The 19188-nt window shown below is 37.5% G+C and overlaps 1 protein-coding gene across 1 annotated transcript in view; it reads right to left on the bottom strand.

Moving 5' to 3' along the window:
• Nucleotides 1–2844: 2844 nt before the first annotated feature.
• Nucleotides 2845–19188, bottom strand: part of map2k5 (mitogen-activated protein kinase kinase 5) — a 38930-nt gene continuing 22586 nt past the window's right edge. The window contains exons 18-22 of the mRNA XM_079467421.1: nt 18684–18710; nt 18331–18363; nt 12278–12339; nt 10093–10138; nt 2845–4793 (exon numbers count right to left, since the gene is read on the bottom strand). Coding sequence (XP_079323547.1) covers nt 4683–4793; nt 10093–10138; nt 12278–12339; nt 18331–18363; nt 18684–18710 — 279 coding nt within the window. The 3' untranslated portion in view covers nt 2845–4682. The remainder of the gene's footprint in view (nt 4794–10092; nt 10139–12277; nt 12340–18330; nt 18364–18683; nt 18711–19188) is intronic.

The raw sequence follows: 19188 nt of genomic DNA, 5'->3' as shown, positions 1-19188 counted from the left end.
GTTGGTTTCTCAAATGTATTAATATATTGGCGTCTAAAACAGTATACAAATCGAAAATATGAACATATACAATATACATTGAATAAACATTAGAATAGATACGGGTTTCCAACAAATAAGTTCTGCTCACATTAGTGAATTTTAAATGCATTTTTTAAAGTAGAAGGCCAATTCGTTGCTTTTCGATGTGTTACAAAGTTAAAAACAAATGCGAAAAAAATCTGTCAGGCGACGCTTTATTGTGCCCTGTGACCGAGGGGCCACCGGCTAAACCTAATTCATTATTTATTGAAAGGGAAACTTTAACCAGATCTGCCTGGTCGTGTCTCCTTTCACAACCAAGAGGCTTCGTTCTGGCCCAACAATAATTACAATTTTATTCTGTAATTATTCCTTTCTTGTTAATTATTTAGAGATCAGACTCGATGCTGCATTGTTAGCGTTTATGGAGAGAAGACGGGGCTCACATGTCCTAGACTAGGCTGCTGGATCCTCCCCCGAGCAGGCAGAGCTACACAACACACATCTTTAAACAAGTCACCCAGCCAGCATTTAGTCAGACCGTTGAATTTAATTTCTCGAATAAAATATATATTTCTCGAATAAAATATATAACACCTCCTTATAATAACAATCTCTGAAACAAAATAAATCATTTTTGTTATAACGTATATTCACATCCATAATTTAAAAAACTTTTAGCACACCAACCACATTACTTAGTTAAATGTGCTTAGTAACCTCTTTGACATGTTATTAAATAATCAATGCCTGTTTTTACATAACGGTTGAATCAATACTATAAATATTGTGTTTCAGTACGACATATGCCATTATTGGCTCATTATTATACAAGCTATTACATTACACGAGCATGAGTGAACTAATTAAGGAAACATTATATAGGCCAGTTGTCAGATATCAAAGAAAGAACTGGGCAAATATCTCTTAATTAAATAGTGTCCTAATACCTTTGTATACAATTGACAATAATCTCAACATATTCGTTTTAGTATTTTATTCGCTGTAGCAAACGAGACCCCGTGGTGCTGGAGTAAGGAGTTGTCTCTATGCATTTATCTTGAGCAGTCATTTGTTTTCATATTACATATAATTATAACAACTGTAACAATGTATATTCAATACTTTTGCTTGCCATGAACACATTTGAGGTTGCAAATAAAAACGTAATATGTAGCAATTGTGTCACTCAATGTGTTATTATTACACAATAACGTCATTATTGCTTCATAAAAAAATAGACATTATTTGCCAAAACAACAAAATAATTGTGCATAAACAAACGTGAAGATTTAAGAACGAATAATGCCTACATTTACTGTGCTACATGCAGTTTCAATGTTGATTTTACACAATGGCTTCACTTCGAACGTACTCAATACAGATAGCCGTGTACAGGCCTATTTGTTTATCCAGAGGCTCGGAGTATTCAGGTAAGCTCCGATAAGAACCAAGATGGAAACATTTCAATTTCAAGCCGGTGGACTCCAGAAAAATAAGAGATCTTGTCCTGGAGGTCATTGAGAAGATTGGCACATAAATCAAAGGCAGACTAATTCAGCAAGAGAGGTTTAATAAACGCATCAACTGAGAACCAGTGTTCTACAGTCACCGCTATATCCGCGCAGTATAAAACCACGACCCCAATAAATTTCACTTTAGCGCGAGATCAATCAGCTTCTCTCATATTGATCTCTGTCGCCTTGACACCCCCGAGTCGCCTGCCGCAACCTTTTTTGTTTCGAGTGAAAATAGCGTTTCGATTACTGTTTTATTAGGAAAAGATTGCTACAAGAGGTTCTCCGTGGCCTGAAAATTAAGTGGTGACATTTTAATTACTAGACATTGATAAAGGAATCTTGGTAATGGCTGTGAACAGGTCTTTCAGTGCTCGTCCGCCCCCCGTCCTAATCAAAGCGGACTGCACGAGAAAGGTTGCATTAGCAGCACTATATGGGCTCAAGGCACATACAGCAGGAGGAATACTGAGCGTCTTGTGCTCAAGGGCTCTTCTAATGCAGTTTAACCCTAAAATTTTGATTTCAACTACTCACAGCAGTTTCCTTCAGCTTATAATGACTGTGATAGATTTGAGAAAATAATAAGAAGAGTATGTATTCAAGACTGAGCTTCACAATTTAAAATGTAATTTTTGTCTAGACTTTTCTTATGTATTATTTATGTATTGATCATCCTAACGGTACATCAGAAGTTATTGTAAACATTAAGGGCGGGATGTGTAAGCGAACACTAAGTAACAGTGATCCGGTTCAATATGCTCTCATGCGGGGAAGAGAGAGACTCCGACCTCTGTATCAGATTCCCACCACACTCATCCTGCATATGGACCCCAACACTATGACCACTAATGAATTATGTGTAATCAAATACCATAATTTAAATGCTTATCATATGAGAGATAAGACTAATCTAAAGACAATAGTTTCTGAAGACGATAGGCTATAATTATAATATAGCCTTATACTAAATTATGTATCTTATAAACAATGTAAATGGAACAGGCAGTGCATGATGTGTCAAAACACACCAGTGTTAATGAAGTGTGTGAAACAAAAGATACAGTCTGGACTTTAAAGTCTTCTGTTTTTAAATAGAGCTTCTTTAGAGGAAATAAAGCCAAGTCATGATATAGACAGAAAGATAGATGGTATTTTCAAAAGATTTCGGCATAAAGCATCACCATTACTGTTAAATGGAACATGCCATAATGGATATCACAGAAACATTACATTATGTCAAAATTTGCACAAGAGATAAGTCTTGTTCAAATTTCATAAAAAATATATACAAATCTAGTTATGTCATCCTGTACAACAGGAAAAATGTATAAAATGCAGACAGTTAAAACAATATTTTAAATTTTTATTCACATAATCAACTAATGTTGAAACCTTTATGTTGAAACCTTTCCTCAACTGATCCAGGAATTCACACAGTTGTTTTGTTTCTCACAGATCTGAAGATCTCACAGAAACACATTGATAGTTGGCCTGAACCTGAAAAGTGATTTGGCCAGATTATAATTTTTAAGAATTCGAACAGAAACAGTGCAAGGAAAACTAACGAAATATATAACTTATACTACAGGTAAAAACGAATAAAATAATGTATTTGGCTTTGGTATGTGACAATTACACTTTTGTAAAGCATAAGAATACAAATGTCATTTAGCACTATACACATTTGCTCTAATATAAAATGACCTCTGACAGTTTTCTTGTTCAATTGTACAGTATTTCTTTTTCTCAAAGGTACAGGCACTGAAGAAAAACATTTAATATCGGTCACTTTCCTCAAGACATAATCCACGAAGTAACACTGATTAAACATACAAATTATTCCTCTAGTATCAGGAGAAGACAGATGTGATGGCTTGTGTTTATTTGCCAACAGCTGTCAGTGTAAAAGCTGATGTATGACGATGCTCTTTCCTGTGGTGCATGGAAAAAGTGACATTAGAGTAGGTGTGCTGATTCACTTTAACCTGATGCAGTCTTTAAACAAGTGAGCTTAATTTAGAACTGCTACAATACATGCGAGTTTACTCACAAAATGATTTGTTTCTTCTTTAAAGTGAAGCCCAGTTTTTGACCTAATGGGAATGTTTTGTGGCTTTTGGTGGAGGCACTAACTTACAGTAACCTCTTCATGAAACCAGTGCTATTTTGAGTCACAGAAACTGCTGCGCTATTACTTTCAGTGTGGAGGATTTTGTGCAAGATAACTTAGCAGTACGTCTGCAGTTAAAAAAGCTGTTACAAACCAAATTCATAATGTGAAATAAAACAGAGCAGATTATGGAAAATTAATAACTTGATTTGAAGTACTAGGTTGTAATCCAAAATGTGCCCTACACAAGGGCATAAGATGCAAGGCAGAAAAAAAATTAATTAAATGGATCCTACAAAGTTATAATTTTTCATAAACCTGTGTTTTTCTTCCAAATTTTCCTTGCTTTGGACCCATATCAAGGCAAGAACAAAACCCACCAGGCTTTCATATCGTATTACAGAATGCTACTACTGGAGTATCTGAAGTCTCATTGCATCACGCCTCCACATAAGCTGCTATTCACTGCCTTCTACCATAGCAAAACATCATCACATTTTTCTAACTTCAATGGGGTATTGCCAGTCCTGGCAGGCCATTTGTGAAACTCAACAAAAAGCAGTTTTAAAAACAACAGCCGAACAGTTTTACAGAACACGAGATGATTTATGACGAGGCCGTAATGTTTTGGCAAAACCAGATTGTTGCTTTAAGTACAGAGACAGTCTCTCATTATTTTTACTCAAATTCAAATCCATGGGAACTTAATTTGAGTTGAGCAAGCAACACCCCCCCTGTGAGGATCTTCTGGTAAAACATTTACTTTGGAATCTGCACAAGAAGTGAAAAGAAATCCATTGTAGAAGTACGAAGTTAAAGATTTGGGTTCAGGCAATCCAATATTCTCCAACGGTGATGAAAATCCTCCAGTCAAAATGCTAGTATAATCTACATAAGACTGATAAAGCTGTTCTCACACTGTGCACCATTGCAACTGAAGGGTAGGTTGTGGGGCTCTACATGAGGTTCTGCAAGCTCTGCTGATGCTTCCGTCAGTTGAGTGGAAGAGTAAAGTGAGATGCCACCATTCTTTACATAAGCCTCTGTGCTTGCCGGGCTCTGCGGTCCTCTAGGCTGCGGCACACCCACATGGACACGACCTCTGTGTTGCCATCATCATATTGCATAATAAAGGGATGGTCCTGAAGGAGGATAAGAGAAAAGTACAGAATGAGATGGATACATAGCAATTGTTTTTTCATCAATCTGGTTTCTCTCATACAGAAATATAATTTTGTAATAGAGATTTGTTGCTTAAATACACAAAAAAGGTTCCTATCATCATTTACTTACCTTCTTGTCATTTCAGAACACAAAAGAAGATATTTGGAAGAATGTTAGTGTTCACACTACGCTGGCACCCATTCACTTCTATTGTATGGACACAAAATCAAAGTGAATGGGTGTCTGTAAACAAAATTTCTGGAAATATTCTGGAAAGTAAGTTTGAAATGAAAACTCTGGAGTAAATGATGGCAGAATTTTCATATTTGGGTAACTATTACTTTAAATGGGAAAACAGACAAATTAACAAATAATAAATTTAAAAATAAACTATAAAAATGTCACTAGTGATTGAATGACGTTGTCATCGAATTTGGATTGTAAATCACGGGTTCAACTCCTGTTGTCTTAACTGTGCTCTGTAGGTTAAGTCAAGTTGAGTAAATAAGCACATTGGCTTTAATTTAATTTTAAGCTTCTTAAAAACCTCTTCTAATCTTGGTAATAAAAAATACAGCTTCGAATCCTGGAGAATGCTGCTAATGTGTAAATGACAAATACCCGTTATCAAATCCTAAACTTAAAAATATGACACAAATAAAAAACATCCGAGGAGTTGCCATCTTCTCACTACCACCGCAATGCCAGTCTCTCTATTTCCTCATTCTTCCTTCCGTGTCTCAATGAGGACAACGCAATGCCATCAATCCTTCTGTCCTCATAATGGTGAGTTCTGCCTGTGCCACAGTGAGGTTAATCACTCTCAGTGCAGGAGTGTTGGAGAGGGCAAACCTGAGGGGCAGCTCAACCAGGCACCCATCTCATCAATCATACCTCGCCTGGGCAGCCGAACGCTCGGTGCCAGCTCTACCACCAGACCCAATGCTGTAATAGGCAGCTCTGCTGATGAACTTGACTCTGCGTGTTGAGCCTGCCTGCTTGGGTGACAGTGTGATCCCAGTCTGTTTTTTGATCTGACATAGAAAAGGCAATTGAGGAAGCGGATGGTGTGTGTAATACACAACTTACCACTAGCAAAGAGAAAAATCTCAACTTGAACAATGAAGTGGATACTCAACAAATTAACATACAGTCCTGCCAGCTCGTGTTTGTGTGTCTCATGACCTGAAATAAATCAGAGCTTAGACGGTCACCTGCTTGTTTGGCTGTGCTGAGATGGATCACAACCACACAAACCCCGCCACCTGTGAGTCCCTCTGTTCCATGTATGTTTGCGTGTGCCAGAGCATGCCAGAAATGGGCCCTTCATTAATTAACCCACCTGCTGCAAGTTTAGCGCACTTGCAGAATGGAGAGAGACAGTATACATACTCCGTTAGTTAGGTCATTACCATCTCCCCGTTTTAACACGTGAACAAAAAAATAAATAAATGGAAAAATCTCATTTAAAAGTGTGGCTACATTAATCACAGCCCCATATCAAAGTGTGATAATCACCCGAATTCTCCATTAAAGTAAAACTGCCAAACCCAGGGGAAATCTCACCTCTCTCTTTAATTGTTTTGAGTCTGTTAAAGGCCTTTTAATCCAAGATTAATTTATGCATTTTTAAATAACCCTACATATGATTAATAAGCTTGAAAATTAAAAGGAGTCCAAAGCAATTATAACAAGTGGTTGGTCATCACCTCATTAGAATGTGTTGGTGATCAGCGACAGCTCCGTGGAATGCGTGTCATTGTATGTGCGTGCTGATATTCAAGCCGAGAGAAAACGTCTGCCAGAGACGCCGTGTAGGTTAAAAAGTCGGCGTAATAACTGGGTCTTTACAGATTTGCATACTAATGACCGGCTCCCGACGGATCAGGAACCATGTATATGAGCTCTTGGACGATGTAAAGATTTCATAAACGTTGATCTTTTCATTCAATGGGTACCACGGTTTTTTGATGACTAACATTCTTCAAAATATCTTCTTTTGCCTTCTGCAGAAGAAAGTTATTCAGGTTTGAAATGACAAGAGGGTGAGTAAATGATGACAGAATTAAAAGTTTTGGGTGAACTATCCCTTTAATCTCTAAAAACTGCCCAGTCTAATCAGAAGTTATATCCAAAAATGTCCAAGATATCAAACATTTAAAGTTTTTGTGTCAAAAAGGGGCCAGTAGCTTAGGAGAGACCCAGATCTCAGGGGGATGAGAGGGAGGTATGGCAGACAGACAGTGTCAGAGAGCTAAAAGGCAGGATTACCCTCTGGGGAGTTCGAGAAGCTCCTCAGCGTGCTAATGTGTAAACAAGTCATCAGAGCAGTGTCAGAGGGCTTTTAAAGCCTGTTCTCATCAGTCCCCCCGGCACAGGCCACTGGCATTCAGCGGGACAGTGTGTCTTTTTAAGGGCTGTTCCCCTGGGTCTTAAAGCACATGAACGCAAGCAATCTCTCCTTAGCTCATCAGCCCACGCAATCAGGAGACGTGGGGGTGGATATAGTCGCATTGTGACGGATTCAGAGAGTCGGTAGGACTCTTTCTGCTTTTGTTCCAGGCTAAAGCTCATATCTGCTGCAGCTGAGCCCTTGGACAGCCCACAGGGAGCAGGAGGGGGTGGCAGAGGCCAGGAGAGGAGAAAAAGTGCTAAAAGGCTGATTGACAATGACAGAACTCTTAGCAGAGGAGAAGATGTCAATCACTGCACTAGATCTAAAACTAACAGCTTTACACATATATGGACTCACATTTACACATGAGAAATTATATCCTGGGTTAGGACTTTTTCATGTCTGAAAAGCATCCCGCATTTAATCAGAAATTGTAGAAAATACAAAAAGATGATTTCTTTTTACTTTTCGTTCAATTGCTGGACATAAAGCAATGAACAGACTGAACAGTCACATCCCACAGTACATCATCTCTACATTAGCAGTCAGTTCTCTGTGGACTATGCTGTCCGTGGTGCTGAAAGAAAACCCAGCTGCTATGTTGACAGCTTTTAAAGACTTGTGAGCACACACAACATCAGATTTCAGCAGTCCACACAGTAGGGGAATTTTAGTTGTTCCCAGTGGCATAAACATAGAGGAGAAGACAGCATTTTTTCAAACTCTTGAGTTAATCACACCCATAAGCTTTTGTAAGCTGTTTTTCAAAACACATATTTATTTCTGAAAAAATAATAAATAATAAAGTGACAATGTGCCGAAAATATTTGTATTCAATTGGTCACAAAGTTTCACATGCAAATATCGAACAATTACACGATAAATCGTATGCCTCAGAAGGCTTAAAAATACAATTTCCAATGTCTGACATACACGCTTTTTTCAAGGACTGGAACTCCATGACAGCAGTGCTGTTCAACAATTAATTATGTCCAGAGAAAAAGTTTGTGTATACACAATATATGTCTGTGTACTGTGCATATTATTTTATAAACATACACATACATGTATATATAGCAAAGAAAAATATTAAAATGACTAAATGTTTTTATATAAATGTAATTAAATACATATTAATATATAATAATGCACACTTTTTCTTAATATATGGGCCATTCAACAGAATTGGAGCAAAATCAGAGTTGGAAACATCTTCCCAGAATTATTTTATGTAAGAAAATTGTATACTATGAAAGGTACACATTTCTAGTAATTGTGCAGTTAATTTTCATATTGTAATTTCAGAAAGTTTGGGAAAATTCTTCTAATTCCCAATTTTTTTAACTACCGAAACACAATAAAATATCATTTAATAAGAAGGATTATATTTACATATTAAGATTTTGTTTAAATCTACTTTTTTATTTGTTTCTAGTTAAAAAAAAATTCTAAATGTGAATCAATAAAATTTACAATTTTAACAATATTTCAAGTGTAATTTATGAGATTTGTTGTATTTTTAATCCAATCTTTCTTTGAAATCGGTATGATAAATGTTATGTCTTTTGCAAAGTTAAGGATTCATAGGTTTATATATACTTTGAACCAAACACTATCATAACATCTTAAGTTGATAATTTACTATACTTTATTTTTGACAAAACATATCATGGTTTAGTCGTGACACACACATTTTCAGTAGTGTTGGTAAGGTTTTGGTAGTGATCTCAATATTTAAATTGCACAGCAGAATCAGACTTGCACATACGCATCCAGCAAATATAGCAGACAAGCATCTGACAGTGAATATCTAATAGAAAACCTACAGCTTAAATACTATATCACCACTAAAACATACTAAAATAATAATGATTTGCATAACTGTACAGAATTCTGTTTATTTCCCCAAATAAAGGATTAAGTGTCCCTTTTTTCACTACCAAAACAATTTTTGTAATGATAACCAGTGATACGTTTCGGTCTAGCCTGTTTTGGTAGTTACAATGTTTGAATACTTTTGAGCCTAGCTCAAAGATGCTAATCAGCACATGGTTTGCAAGCACAGTTCTGAACAGATGTACACACATAAAAACAAAATTTTATGGAATAACGCCCCAAACAGTTTGCTTAATTGCTTAAAGTTACACAAAGATTTTCAGACTTTTGAACACATTTACTTCAAAATGATAAGACCGATCTACTCACCATGTAGCTATTAGAGAGAGGGCCACAGAAATGATTCTTGATAAAAAAAATGTAGGGGTGTTGCTAAAATCAGTCACATTTCTTTTACACAAAGTTGAATCATTCTATTATTGTGCCGTTTCGAAAGATGATAGAAGGATCTTAGTCCTTAGTCTTTTTTTTGGATGCGATTAATCGTTGAACATTCCTACGCCAGGCTTGGATTTCAAAGTAAATGCATCTCAATCTTTTAAAAGAGGCTTGAATGGAAGCATACAGAGTAGAGTTTCTGGGCTTGAAAGTTTGTCATACTACCACAATGCTGAAGAAAAGTTTTTATTCAATTTAATGTACACAATTAGGTTTTTGTTAGTTATTTTGTCCTTCCACTACTGAATCCACATGAGAGAAGTGAAAGGTTGAAAAACTCTCAGAGCTGAACTGATCTGACTCAACTGATTGATGGTCATGAAAGGTACATGCAACATGAAGATTAATACATGATGCTGTATATGACACCTAAAGTTGATTCATTTATAAAACATAGGAAATAATAGGTCAAGGTTTCACCCAAAGTTTTAACAAAAGCCTTCGAACCATAAATGCACCCACTCATAGACTCTCTCTGTCTAATATTCTCGTTTGAATCCTCTTGATGGCAGATCTGCACTGGCTTGAAGAGCGTGAAAAAGACTTACCATAAGGTTGTTCGGCGCAGGTCTTTCCTTGGGTTGCTTCCTCATACTGTATTGACAAAAGGAGAAAATGCCACCATAAACATCATTCCACACTGTAATTAATCCTTCGTTTTTCATTCAAAGGGATGAAAAAAGCACTAAACTCCTTGAGTCTCAATATGCTGTACGACTTAGAGTGTGAAATCTTGACCTACCAGCTTCTCTTAATCAAAGCGGTTTCTATGAATGCTTATAAGTTTATACTGAAATAGCGGTGTTTGGTATTTAAAGTTTCAAAGACACGTGTATGCATTTACATTTATTCATTTGGCATATGCTTTTATCCAAAGCGACTTACAAGTAGTTTTTTATAGTGGCACATTACTGCAGAGCAATCAGGGATTCTGAGATTCGAATCGGCAACCTTCTATTTACAAGCCCAACGCTCTTATCACTAGCAGTTTGCAGGCGAACATTGGATGTCTGACAAATTTCTTTGTCAATATTACCAAATCCTAAATCCTTTACTTTAGTATTTAAACAACTTTACTCTGATAGCAAGCTTATGTCTTCTGTTTTTTAGAAATAAATATTTGTATGTTCCCTTATTACCTTACTGTGAATGGGGAACCTAAATATCTGATTTAACAAAATTGTTCTTAACATTGAGGAAAGTTGTATGTAAAGTTATGTACTTGGGTGTTTGAAACACCAGAAACGTAAAATAACATTTAGTTTAGATGGATGATCTTTTGTGACCAAAAATGAGAGTGCTAAAATGTACAATTCATTGAAATATACAATGAATTATAAAATAATTATTAAGTGACGGATTAAATTAACTGTAAGGTGAAACCAATAAACACCCAGTGATAATTACACTTTCCCTAATAAAAATAAATGCCTGCTACTAAACCTTCCAGATTTTCCAGTACATCTTCTTCTTCAACATCTTTTCATACCTTTTATCATTGTATCGTTGAGGTTAATCTAACCAGGCCTCAAAGTGATAAAGGGAGAGGTAAGTAATTATCAATTCTCCTTGGCACAGATCACACCTAAGTGCAGGTAAATTAGTCAAGCTGACCCAGATAAGGAAGGGGAGGAATTACAGGGACAGAGCGGCCTACAGAGGGGCCCATTTGGACCATGATGAATGACACACACACTCAGAACAGCCTATTAATAGAAGAGGATGTTGGAAGAGCAGCGCTAGGCAGGGGTGACAAACGTGAGCCAGGTGACCTGTTTGTGTAAATAACGTGCATTGCAAGTAAACATCAGCTGCTACACAAATCCCCAAAACATCTGGATTCACCCACTATGCCCACAGGCCTAGAGTGGCAGAGAAACCATGCAAGGGGAATTTGTGTTTCTTGGGGCATGACCTGTGAAAGGGAAATTTGTGTGCGGATGTTTAAGTGTGCCGATGTTGAACGTCAAGTAAATATTTACCATTGTCTAATTGCTGTGCTATCTGGTAAGATTAACACATCTCTCCCACTCTACCGCTACACTTTTGATGCAGATGCAAAAATAATCTAGGCACACAATAACACAAAGCTAAAATATTCACGAAGAACAGTCCCACATTATCAGTATAAACTATCAACATTTAAATCCTTAAACTGAGCATTACAGGAAAGTGTATTTGGGTAGTTGATGAATAAATCGTACATGTGTCCTTTTGTGTGACATAGGGGAAAAAAACTGTTAATATTACATTGTTTAATATCAATAATATTTATCATATACGACAGCATAAGAGAGATTTATTTTCATTGTTATTTTTTTTAAATATTCGCTTAAAATAAAAATTAGTCTTTAACTACCCATTTAAATTTATTTGTAAATGTATGCCATTTTCATCATATACAGCTGCGGAAATATTAATTTGAATAAAGACACCATTTCTTTTTTTTAATATTTGTTTATATTGACTATTTTTAGGCATATGAAATGACTACTGAAATATAGAGAATATTATTTTACACCTCAGACACTGCATAGAAAAGTTCATATTCACTTCAAAGCAATACAACACGTATTTAGGAAAAGAAAAACATATTTATAACCTCAATTTATCCCTAAACCTAGAAATGCTGATTCAATTAACTATTTGAATGGTCTCGTATTTGTTTCGACGGCTGTATGTGTATTTGTGTGTCTAAGTAAGAGACATGAAGAAAGTGGTCAGGTCACTCACCTTTGTGTAATAAAGTTGACAAATTTCTCACTGAACTGACCAACAGGAAGCATAGGGGGGTCCTGAAAATAAAGACAACATACTGTATATAAAAGCTTACTTTAACATCATCACAAACAAATCTTCTTTATTAAGTTAACAAGCTCCACAATAAAAGTAAATGTCAGAAGACTCAAATATTGTCAAGACAAAACAAATAGGCCTACACAAAAACACACATAAACCTTTCATTGACAAAAACAACAAATAAAATAACACAGCATATTAAAATATGAACAAACTCAATTAAACAACTTTAAAATGTTTATAACTGTTTCTTTAGCCTCTGTTTGGCCTTGACAAGGTTCCCAAAGGTTTATGATCCATAATGAGGTATGTACGTGTGAAGCCGTGTATATTCATTTTTTGGCTGCACCTGAACCCCTCTTTTGTTGGAGAGTAGAAGATCTCTGACACAAAACATGGAACAAACAGGGAAGGACAGACAAAACGCTTAGACTCACACAAAGAATGGCAGAGAAGGCCGTTCATGACTACGAACCAGAAAGCATACAGTTTCAAAAAAACATTTGGTTCTGACCTCAACCCCGAAACAATGATAACATCGTCAGAAAATTGAATCAGACACGTCTGAGGGACAGACACACAAAAACCAAATGGAACAAACAACAAAAAGCCAGATTCCAATTCTCCCTCTTTTATTGTGTGAATAGGACGCTTGTATCCTAGTGTTTTCAAATGTCTCTGGGACAAAATTGACTCAAATTCAGTCTAAAGTAAGATTTGGTAAGAATTCAGACCCCATATTGTATCTAAGACTATTGAAGAAAAACAAACATGACACAAAGAAATGCAAGCACGAGAGGTTCAGAGAAAGGTCTATTTTTATTCTAACCCCATCAAACCTTAATCACTTAATGCTGAGTAATTTAAATTATATGGCCTCAAAGAAAAAAACTGAGGACATCAATATGTTTGAAGGCAAACCAAAGCCTTAAACACAGAATGAAACTCAAGGTGTTTGGGAAGGACTGATGTATTGGAAGGCAGGTTGAATGGATTTTCTATAGAGAAATGTCTATTTGTGAGGGACAAAGAGAAGAAAAAACTGCTGTGAGAGGGCAGTGGGAATAAAATTAAACCTTAACTGCAGCATACAAGCAAACCCATTTTGGTTTACAAAACACCCAAATACTTTCAGATAATGGGATGATGGAAAATAATGACTTTAAAAAGGGTTTTGGGTTTGCCGTTGTGGGATTTAGGGGTGTGAAATGCACCTATTCAAATGAACATATCTGGAGGGGCTTTACTGCAGCTACACATCATTACACAGCCAAGACTCACAGCCTGGAGGCCATACCACACACACACACACACACACACACACACGCTCAGACCAAAAACATAGATTCAAAACAATGTGCACAACCAGGCACATGTAAATACAGTGAGACGCATACGCAGGTACACGTACACAAACAGATGTGCACACCCGAGCACACAGACTCCTTCATTTGGGGTCTTTGATGTAGCGGCTGCATGATCAGGATGATGATGAAAGTGCTGTTAGATTATGCAGCTTGCTGCCATTATCCCACACTACAAACAGAACAAGACCGCAGCCCGTCTTCCTCCACAATACCAGCAGTAAATATACATGTAATTGCCCGCCAGCAATTATCAGGCAAAATTAGATCAGTAATTACAGAGGTGAATTTAAGCCGAATCTTCAATACAAAAGCAGAGAGGGACAATTAAAGACGGGTCGCCATGCAGATGGACAAGTGTGACGTTCCGAGTTAGTGAAACTAAGCAGTCTCCCATAAATAAGCACTACAAATGCAAAACACTGATTTAGGAAAGCGAGAAAGGGAAGAAAAAGTGAATTCGGGAGGAGGTGAAAGAGTAAGCACGAGAGAAACAGGAGGATAAAATAGCTCTTGTATGCATCACCTCATTTAGCCGTTTATTCACCCTTCCCCTGAGCCCTTCGAGGCCTTGCGGCTGATTATTTATACTGGGGTCACCATGGAAACCATCTAGCTGATATTCACAATGCCCTTCAAACAAGGTGGACTGTCAGTACCGACATGCTCTCAAAGTCCAAGTGGTCAGATTATTAGATCAACCACCTGTGACCTTCCTGAATTTATCTCATGCACTTATCGCTTAAAGCGACTTTTCATCTTTACCGACGCTACGTTCACGCCGATCAGGTCTCGGTGCTGAATATCCTTTAAAGGAAAAGTTCATCACATTATCGAAATTGTTTTAATCTTTACTTACCCACATGACGTTCAACATGATTTAAGACCTCCCGGCGTCTTCGGAACACAAATAAAGATATTTTAGGTGACATCCGAGAGATTTCCAGGCTTTCTCATAGACGACATGGTTACAGTTGTTGTCACGATCCAGAAAAAGTACGTCTGGTTGTTAACACAGAGTTGCGTTTCCAAGTTGTCAGTAAGAACGCCGGCGTCTGCCCCCACCGAATGCGCATGCGTCAAAGTGCTCTTGTGAACGCACACCATACACTGACAAGACAGAGGAGTCTTGACAACAACTTTAACCATGATGTCTATGAGGAGGCCTGGAAATCTCTCGGATGTCACCTAAAATATCTTTATTTGTGTTCCGAAGACACCGGGAGGTCTTAAAACATGTTGAACGTCAAGTGGGTGAGTAAAAAATAAACACTTGACTCTACATATGGTTATGATATTTATATAAATTTCTTCACTTGTTCTTGTTTAGAAAATTAAGCATACACTCGCATTAAGGAAATGTGCGCGTAACGGATTAGAGCAGTCAATGGAAAGAGGCAAGTGAGGCCGTCAAGGTGCAGTTTGAAGCTGTGAGTAGCACAGCAGGAGACTGATGCACATTTACATTATGTATTATTGTATGATCAACATCATATAGATGTAATTCTTTCAGTATCTCTGTTAAAAATGTATAGTACAAATCAATCTGTTGTTTTCAGTAACGACGCTGTTAAAAATATTGTTGTAGACTTTTCAAGTTTAGTTTTTCTATATTATCTAATGGTCTGTTAATGGTGGAGGCCTCATGGTGTAGGTAAATGATCACACTGCATCAATAAATGATTATGTGTTTGATGAGGAAATAGAATAAACTGGAAGTAATTATAATGCTGCAGTTATTTCTATACTCTTAATTTCTCTTTCTGTAAAATTTTAACAAAATTTTGATGTTGAGAGGTTTGGACTTTTTATTCACTGAAATTATTGTTTTTTTTATTACACAGAGAGTAAAGTACCCAAAAAAGGTACCTTTTGGTACCGGCACCGAATTCTAGGTACCATATTGGTACCGAAAAAGTGAACGGTAACCAACCCTAGTCATGAACTCCTTCTTTCCATCGTCTTTATTTCCGTCTCTCTCAAGAGCAGGGTTCTTTTTATTCTCTCAGGTTCAGTTTCTAACGTTCTCTATTCTCCTGCGCTTTCAGTCTATCACATTCACTCTCTGCACTAGATTACTCTCTAAAGTAGGTCCAGGGGAGCAGCCGCATCTCTATCCGTCTCTCTGTGAAGGTTGTAAATCAGTGGCGGTGAGTAATAAGGCTACGGTCAGCTAAACTTGGTGCCTGTCTGCGTGGCAGCGCGTTCCCTGGCCTGAGGGAGCTGGAGCGAAGGGCACGGCAAAAAATAGTTTGAGCGATGCGTCTGCCGGGTGAGTAATGAACAGGTTATCCGGGTCAACTCATTACACGAGCGGCCGTTTAATTATTAATTACGCACGATCTATAGCGGAAAGGACACGTTCAGTATGTTTAATGTGTGTTTATGCGGCCCTCTTCTCCATCTCTCTCAGGCGCTGTTATTAGCACGTGTCAGTGAGGAGCTCAAGCAGAGAAGAGAAAGGAGAGACTCCCCCCACACACACAATTAACACAATTACTTATTAATTACTCACATAGCGGTGGAAAGCGCTTTTAAATGTCGGAGTTACCATGGCCTACGGGCTTTAACTAAATGCTGGGGAGAGTGATGTAAATTTGGAGATTGTTTGAGTGTTTGTGAGTAGGGTGAAAGATGACCTCACTTTTCTCTTTAGACATGCTAATTTCAAGGGGTTGTTCATTCCGAAATTACAATTCCTGTCATCATTTACTTCCCCTCTTGTCGTTTCAAACCTGTTTGACTTTCTTTCTTCTGCAGAACACAAAAGAAGATATTTTGAAGAATGTTGGTAACAGAAAAACGGCGGTACCCACTACTTGTATTGCATGGCCACAAAACCAGTGCAAGTCAATGCGTATCGCCATGGTTCGGTTATCAACATTTTTCAAAATGTCTTCTTTTGAGTTCTGCAGAAGAAAGAAAGTGATGAAAGCAAATGATGACCGAATTTTCAGTGTCACTATCACTTGAAGACTAATTTCCAATGAACACAAATTAAGATGTAAGGAAGAATATTATTCCTTATAACATTGACATTTTTAGATGAGCTGAGATTTTTCTTGACCACATTACTTAAACATTGTTTTTCTCTTGGAAGGGTAAGATAACAGTGACTAAAACATCTAAGATGTTAGGCGAATTACTACAGACAACTCTAAAAAAGAGGAACTGCTATATATTCCAGAGTTTTGTGTATATCAAAGAAGGGAGTCTAACACAGAGCTGTATCTGTCCAATAAATATCTAGCTTTAACTGACCCTAACCCAGCTCCTTAGAGAGATAAGGGTGAGAAAACTGTCAGGGTTCAGCTTGGTGTATTTTAGCGCCTAACGCATGTCAAGGTTAATGCAACAACTCTGTGGTCCGCAACCCTCAGTTGTCCAGAGCACTGTCATGCTACATTACCCCAGCAAACTCTGAGTGTGTAGGAGAATACGAGGAAATGAAAGAGATCTGAAAATAAACTAAAAGCATGTTGCTGACAGTAAGCCAAATTGTTTTTTGTTGTAAGGTGTCATGAACTGGCCTTTTTGATCACTTATACTCCTTGTCTGAGGTCTACTTATGACGTTCACTTAGTTTTTTCATTCAAAAACAAGTAATAGGCTATTTTCTACCCAGGATTTGAGGCTGGCTCAAGAAACGCTCGGCTCTTATGAGCGGGCCGGGCGGCATTGAAGACTTGGAAGCCACTGCTTGACTTGGAAGCCACTGTTATGATTGGATAACAGTTCCAAAAGTCACCAGTGTGCCATGTGATGTACATTTCTGTGTGTCTATTTGACAAGCTACGTGCTTAGTTGGAGCCTTCTGTAAACTTGGTCAGACACGTAGGTTACAGATAATCAGGACATATAAAGCGATCTCTAACAAAGCAAAAGTTACGCATTGACATATATGATTCCAGTCGGATTGGATATTGATGGCACATCATTGCTTTTTAATCTCGGTTTCTCTGCAAATCCAGCATCAACATGTGCCTTGTTCAAGCAAATAAAGACAAGAGGAAAATGAACCTTCAAATGCAAACTGTTTATAAGACCAAATATTCTCAAAATCTGCAACTGACCATTTATTAAGACCTAAGTGCCGAGGCTTTTTGATTGAAGACCAAACAACAAGCATAAAAGCGCTTATTAATAACAAATATGGCAACACAGCAAAAGAGCGCTGTGTGATGCAGCCTTCTGAGCATAAACACAACACGGCGTATAAGAGCAGTTTAGTTTAAACTGACAGACAAAACAAACCTTTAACCAAAACATATGTTGCTATTATTACCAGATTGTCAATCATCACAAATGCGGGAGCGTACTATGTGTGGCTAAAGTCATTCGCGAACCAGTGGGCGGGGCTAGAGTGGAAGAATATCATTTATAAAATTAGGATTATCTATCATATTTCCATACAGTTCTATTTTTAATTTATATTTCTGACTTCACATCCAGAATTTAGGCAAATATTTTGTTGGAGACCTCGAGATGAGTGCGGCCAACCTCATGACAGTTCCAGTTTCCAAACCCTGAGCAGAGCTGATAATGCACCTCGCTTCATTAGGAAACAAAATATCAGCTTTCCACCCCATTAGTGACGTTGTCGTACATGGGACACAGACTCACCTCATCAACAATGCACTGCAATAACTGAAGAGGCTGTGGAAGAGGGGGGTAGAAGAAAAAGAGATTAGACCCCGGATAACGTCCTTACAGTGCAAAAATAAAATCATTAATGCAATAAAACAGGTAGCAATACAGCTTAATCAAATGCACTCTGACTCGGAAAAAGCCATTTGATCTGCAATGTTTTCTTATTTCTAATGGCACCTAATCTGAATACAGGCCGTTAAGACTAAGCGTAATATTGTGTTGTATTAACTTCAGAGGGAAGCAACCAAGCGAGGTGAGGAGAAAACTGCGCGAGGGTTTACGGGAGGGGCCGTCTACATCTCCGAAAATACATGAAAAACACTTACCATTAAGGAGCCCTGGTTCTTTTGAATCTGGAAGGGGAGGAAAAAGAAGAAACGGATTTGGGTGAGAATCAGTGTGGGAGGGTGAGAGCAAAAAACAACAATAGAAAACAGGCTACATGTAATTAGCATGTAATAATCACAAACGTTGCACTTGGACATATTTACGATCACTGGGAGAAGATTATGAAACCCTGTTGGCAAGATACGGGCATGATGTGTTAACATCATTTACATAATGAAAACACAGTTGCTAATAGTCTGATCCTCAATTAGGACAAGCTTCACCAAGCAATGTTTTTTTGTTAATTTTCTATTTCCTGCTTTTTATTTGCCTCCAGGTTTATATGTTTGACTGTACAAGTAGCAACATGATATGCATCTCATAAGACATCACAGTCTAGGAATAAAAGTGTGTTAGTTCTCGATCAGTCAAGCAGTATAACACAACTGGTTTAATAATGATTTTGTTACACTCATGTGAGCACTCATGTCTTACAATTATGTG

This window comes from Barbatula barbatula (genome assembly GCF_947034865.1).
Source record: "Barbatula barbatula genome assembly, chromosome: 1".
Taxonomy (NCBI): Eukaryota; Metazoa; Chordata; class Actinopteri; order Cypriniformes; family Nemacheilidae; genus Barbatula; species Barbatula barbatula.
Note: the sequence above shows the minus strand (reverse complement) of the source record. Positions and strands in the feature narration are given on the sequence as shown.